Source organism: Bacillus rossius, chromosome 10, assembly GCF_032445375.1.
Source record: "Bacillus rossius redtenbacheri isolate Brsri chromosome 10, Brsri_v3, whole genome shotgun sequence".
NCBI classification, from domain to species: Eukaryota; Metazoa; Arthropoda; class Insecta; order Phasmatodea; family Bacillidae; genus Bacillus; species Bacillus rossius.
The window spans coordinates 805968-811697 of NC_086337.1; the positions used below are offsets into that span (position 1 = coordinate 805968).

Sequence of the window (5730 nt, forward strand, 5' to 3'; positions counted from 1 at the left end):
ATATAGATAATGATTTTCAATACAACTAGGTTTCATTACAAATATACGAAATCAGATGCTTTGAAATGCTCATTGTAAATAGAGTTACAAAGAAAAATTGTATACAAATTACATAAAACATAAAATTATAAACCATCCAATTCTTTCTTTAGTTTTTTAATCTGTAGAGTCATAAATTCAGTCTGTAGCTTTTCATGATTCAGCCTTTCTTGTTCTTGTTGCAATCTCACTTGACGCAGTTCTTTCATAGCTTCATTTTCTTCTGTTGCATATTTCTTACATAATTCAATTAGTTCAATTTTAGCTTTATGGAGGGCACTTATTTCATTGTTCTTGCTGGACTGCAATTTTGGCCGCCGTCTCTGAGTCCAGGAAGACTTCCCCGCGATGTTTGGCAACTGACACTCAAGGACTGATTTTGCAACATTGTTACTATTATCGGGAATATGGTCTCTTGAAGTACTTTCACAGTTGCCTTGCTCAGTGCTTACCATAACCGTTTCTTTGATACAAGGGAATATCACTGGTGAAACTGATGATGTTGAACTGGCATTATTTTTTGGTACAAGAGCAGGACATATGGGGCCTCTGAGCATTGAGGGAGTGTAGTGGGACCAGTCTCCATTAAGAAGTGTCTGCTGAAAAAAAAAAAAAGAAGACACTGTTATGTGAAAAATGTAAACATTCATCGTACTGTTAAGTTTCTTTGTTACGTTAATGTTATTAACATTTTAAACTGCTTTGTAATGTCTGCTACTTTACACTAGTTTGAGTCTCCAGGGTAGCAATGTCCACCATCGAACCTATTTCCAGCTCTACGACTGCATTTTCTTCTGTGTTGTTTGATTCACCTGGAACAATACTATTCTGGTTAGTTCACATGTGATGTTATAAGCACAACAACTTAACGGTTTAACAAAATAATACATATAGGTCTAACATTTCCAATGTTCGACCAAATATGAGACTTCTTTTATGTAAGAATGAAACTGATCAAAATTATTTTAATCAATCATCTACATCATTTACTACACAGAAAAATGTACTGAAGGAGAAGGCTATGAAAAACCATTACTTTGTAGGAATACTGTACTTACTTATGCATTGTAATGTATTGACCATTACTGCATCTGAGTCTGAGTCAAAGATATTATTGTGTCCTTTAACTACAGGTTTTATTAAAGTATATACGCGGCCCAAAATAGGGTCATTTGTACACTTTGTGGGGGGTCCTCCACCTGAAAAAAACAATGTATTCAATTTAATTAAATTAATTGTCAATGTACATTGCCATTTGTAAAAATATATTAAACCACTTCCTTTCACTTTGTATAGTAAGTCACAAAATAAAATGTTACATTTTGTAATACAAGTTGAAAATATTTTTATACAAAACATACCTGTCCCAGTTACCATCTGAACTTTTTCGTCTGCATACTGTTTCCGTGTCGTCTTCTTCAGATTTTCCCAAACAGATTTCAGGTTATCTGCAGACCTGTGATGGACTCCTGACACACAGTTGAAACTACTTGCAATAATTTGCCACTGTTTCAATTTGTTCTGTTGTGTTACTGCATCCGTGCGCTTATTTTCAATTATGTTAAAATGTTCTGTCACCAAATCTAACAAAACAATTTTTTCTTCTGGTGATAAATTCTTATTTCGTGGTTTTTTGGCGGAACAAGTGTTTTCTTTAGCTTCCATTATCTTTATTATCGCTACACGACTTGAATAACAACAAACCTACTCGCGATATTTGTTTACTTTTCTTCCGAACATCGAGATTTCAAAAAGAAAATCGGGATTTTATAATGAATATCGAGATATTATTATCTCGATTATCTGGGAAGAGGATAAGTCGTGGTGAAACGGACACAAGATCATCGCGATTAAAATTCAAGTTTAACTTTTTATCTCGATAAAAATATCTCGATTTTCCATTAAGTTTATCTCTGTTGGTGAAACCGGCCCTTAGTGATGTGCAGTTCAAACGACGATATCGTTTTACCAAGGATGTTGTTCGGCATCACATTCTGCCTTTGCTAGTGTTTGAAGAACCACGGAGTCGTCGAGGATTACCGCTACCGCCTGTCCTGCAGTTGCTAATTGCCTTGCGATTTTACGCAACAGGCAGTTTCCAGGTAAGCAGTCAGAAATCATAGTTACTAACCAATACCTTTTGTTTACAATAATACCATCTGTCACTCTTTGCCTAGGTTAGCCTATGTGCACTTCAGTATGTGGTGTTTAATTTGTGGTTTGCATAGGCACATATCGGTGCAATGTAAAATACTATTTACAAATGGTAGCAGGCGATTTAACAGGCGTTAGCGAGTCCACAGTTTCCCGAATTATCAGACGTAGCTCTGTCGGTTTAGTGCAACATACACGACATCTGATACGGTTTCCCACTGGCGATAAATTTCGCTTGAACAAGCTACAATTTTACAACATTGCACACTTTCCCGGTGTTACAGGAGTAATTGACTGCACGCGCATTAAGATCAAGAGCCCCGGCGGTGCTCGGGGAGAAGTATACAGGTACGTAGGTAAACATTGTTAAGGCATGTTGAAACATGTTCCGTGACAGACCTTAATATGAAATGTGAACTGTAAGATAAAATGTAATATTTCGTCTAGTTTGTATTTATTTAAATACTTAATACAATATTCATGTTAGCACATAGTTCTTTCATGTTGCTTGATTGTAATGTACTTCAATTTGTCAAGAGCGTTTTCTTGAATCTGGTAATTCTAAAAGCCACCCTATATTATGTAAAATTAAAATCCTCAAATTATTGTGTCAATTTCCTGACATATTTGTGTATTATCAAATTTAATTGATACCTTAAGTAGCTTTGAGTGTGTGTGTATGATATTAAGAACAAGGTCTGTTTTGCAAGGTTAGGTTCATGTAAATAACCTGGAAATAGTGTTATTGGTTAGGTCACCTACATGGTAATTATTCCATATCACCAAGTTCATTTCTTGGCTCGGAATTCATCATGTGGTACATAATGCTGTTTTAAATTACTAAGTCAAAAGATCCTTGACATTAAACCTAAAATTTCGCTATACAAACAAATTATGTCACTGGTCTTGTGGAAATGCCTTTTTTGTAATTAATTGTTACATGACAAGTGTTTTTTTTTGTCCATTACCTAGTGATGTAGTAATTGAAAACAGCAAACTTCAATTATCTAAGTATCAATGTATACAGGATCCTGCCATAAGGATCAAAGGAAAAACTTGGATATGTGATACAGAACTTAAACCTCATATGTACTATCCATTCTTTCTAATGTATAGCATTGTTAACATAGCTAACCAACTGTTCACTTGTATTCATGATTTGTTGACATGGCCAATGTAACCAACTCATCTCACCATTTACACAAATAGGTATTTGTGTAGGTACATAAGGTGTAATAATATGTTCTGAAAGTATGATTTTAAGAAAATGTAAATCTGAGGAAATATTTAAAAACAAAGTGGAATTGTAAGTTTTTCACTGAAAACAGACTGTTATTCAGAATAACATCAAATTGTTGGTGGACAGGTGTGACATTCGCTCCAATCTTTGCTCAGGGAAGCATAATGTGCCTTACCCAAATTATTCCAGTAGTGGGAGTGGCACTCTCTGGTATATGTTTAGACTTTATATATATATATATATATATATATATATATATATATATATATATATATATATATATATATATATATATATATGGTTAGTTTGAAACAATTTGTGTTTAAGATTTTCTTGAAATGTTCTCTAGCTTATTACTTGAGTTCCTTTATTGCTTTTAATTTACTTACAAATTGAATTATGCACTAAAAGTGTTTAAAGGGGCATATTACTTGTTTTCTGACAATTGCAGGCTAGAGTTTTGATTTTAGCCTATATCAAAGAATTTGTAATTTGTTATCTTTCTATTCAAAACATAATTATTGATATTTGTGTGTTTCAAAGAGGTCTACATTTTGCCCCTGTAATGTATGCATCTAGGTTATGCATCCATCCTAGTTAAAATGCTTTCACTAGGATCCAGTGTTAACTTTGTACAGTACACAACATTCATTCAATCAATAAATTAAACGTAAAGAAATACTACACAATTTGTGATGAAAATAAAAACTTTCGTCAAAAATGTCAACGTTTTTAAAAAAAATAACTAAATGCACTAGTAATTATTAATGCTTTTTGATATATTTTATAATAGTCCAGATCACGTCAGGGAATGAATGAACACTTTGAAATTTAAAATAAATATTTTGAGTAAATACTTGCTACTTGACTTTAATGTATGTAATGAAATAAACTGTCTGTGTGTGTGTGAAACAAACATGTTTTATAATTGAAACAAAGCTAAGGTAGAGACCATTTACACTACAGTAATGATAATCTACCTATAAACAATTATTGCCTTCATTCTAATGTATTAATTGGTTTGTTACAGGCCAACAATGATGTGCCAATCCCACCAGTTCCTCTGCGACCTGGGCGCGCCATGGCCATCAGGAACGAGTTCATCATCCGGCATTTCAATTAGCTGTTTTGAAATGATTTTACACACATTGTTTCATGTGGGTTTTCGAAATCCATGACCTTGATTGTACCGTTTAATAATAGTTTTGTTTGGCTGGAATGAATATTTTATGATTTTTGCACTCAGTGTTATGGCTAATTATGAATAATTCCTATTAATGTGTCATATACCACCATTAAGCAGTAAAATTTTCAGCACCACCAAGTTGAAGTCTTAAGTATTTACGAAATTTGGGCAAAAGTCTATTACCTACTTCAGGAAATGTTTCTGTTTTATATGTTGAGTACAGCTGCGATATATATGCATAGGAAAATTTGGCAAACTGTTGACTTGGTAATGCCTCAGGTATAATTTTTGAAGATTTGGTGGTTCTTCAAACATTAATGGAACAACATTGTTGGTAAAATGATATCTTCATTTGTTGCTAAGCCATTCCATTGCAGTTTCTTTAATCCTCCACATACCTACAGTCCCTGGCATTTTGTTTCCAACTTGTAAACAAATGTCAATTAAATGAAGAAATTTTACATTAACCTTCTAATAATGCAGCCTTCTACAAATGTCTTAGGAAAGAGGAACATTTGTTAATATTTTTGCTTTTTGATTCTTTTGTATTATAACTTGATGAAATAAGTAATGTTTTGTTAAAAGTATTATTGTGCAAACATATTTATGTTGTCTCAAGTTTCATTTTGTTCACATACCTATGATATAGGATTGTATTCCAGGATCTTATTTCATTTTACTTTTGTTTAGTTAAAATGGTTTATATCTTAAGAAAGAAAAGTAAAATAAAATATATTTGTTTAAAAACATTTAGATATACAGGTGTGGTGAAAATATGTAGGAAACTGTGAACTCAACTATGTATTATGCAAAAACATTGGGAATCAGTTGGTAAAAACTGGTTTCATGATTGAAATACTCTCGATGTGTTGGGTAAGAAAGTTTCCAAATGGAACATTGAAAATTAGTTGATTGTTTTGCAGTTCCTGTTGCTGCCGCCAGTCGTGGCTCCACTCAAGTGCTCGGTGCTGCGAGTTCCAGCCCCTCGTGTGCCAGCTGTGTGTGCAGAGCAGTCCTCGGTGGGCATGACCAGGAACATTCATACATGCAGGAATTACATCATATTGAAGATAATTTATTATTTAATGATTTTGCATGTTATTTAGACAAA

At 33.4% G+C, this 5730-nt stretch overlaps 1 protein-coding gene across 2 annotated transcripts; it reads right to left on the bottom strand.

Annotated features, from left to right (window-relative positions):
* On the bottom strand, nt 1–1704 carry LOC134535698 (uncharacterized). 2 transcript variants are annotated; one of them, XM_063374895.1, is made up of 4 exons: nt 1401–1704; nt 1098–1238; nt 763–851; nt 1–635 (listed from the first exon to the last, which is right to left on the bottom strand). In XM_063374895.1, exons 1-4 carry the CDS (start codon nt 1702–1704, stop codon nt 126–128), a joined length of 1044 nt encoding a protein of 347 aa, XP_063230965.1. In that variant the 3' UTR covers nt 1–125. The 2 variants fall into 2 exon arrangements, with proteins under 2 accessions (XP_063230965.1, XP_063230964.1); XM_063374894.1 differs by having other exon boundaries at nt 1098–1704.
* Nucleotides 1705–5730: the final 4026 nt, after the last annotated feature.

Coding starts and splice junctions, on each gene's coding strand:
- LOC134535698 (XM_063374894.1), bottom strand. CDS start 1,704: ATGGAAGCTAAAGAAAACACTTGTTCCGCCAAAAAACCACGAAATAAG. Junction 852..1,097: donor CAATACATTACAATGCATAA/GTAAGTACAGTA, acceptor GTATTGTTCCAG/GTGAATCAAACAACACAGAA. Junction 636..762: donor CCCTGGAGACTCAAACTAGT/GTAAAGTAGCAG, acceptor TTTTTTCAGCAG/ACACTTCTTAATGGAGACTG.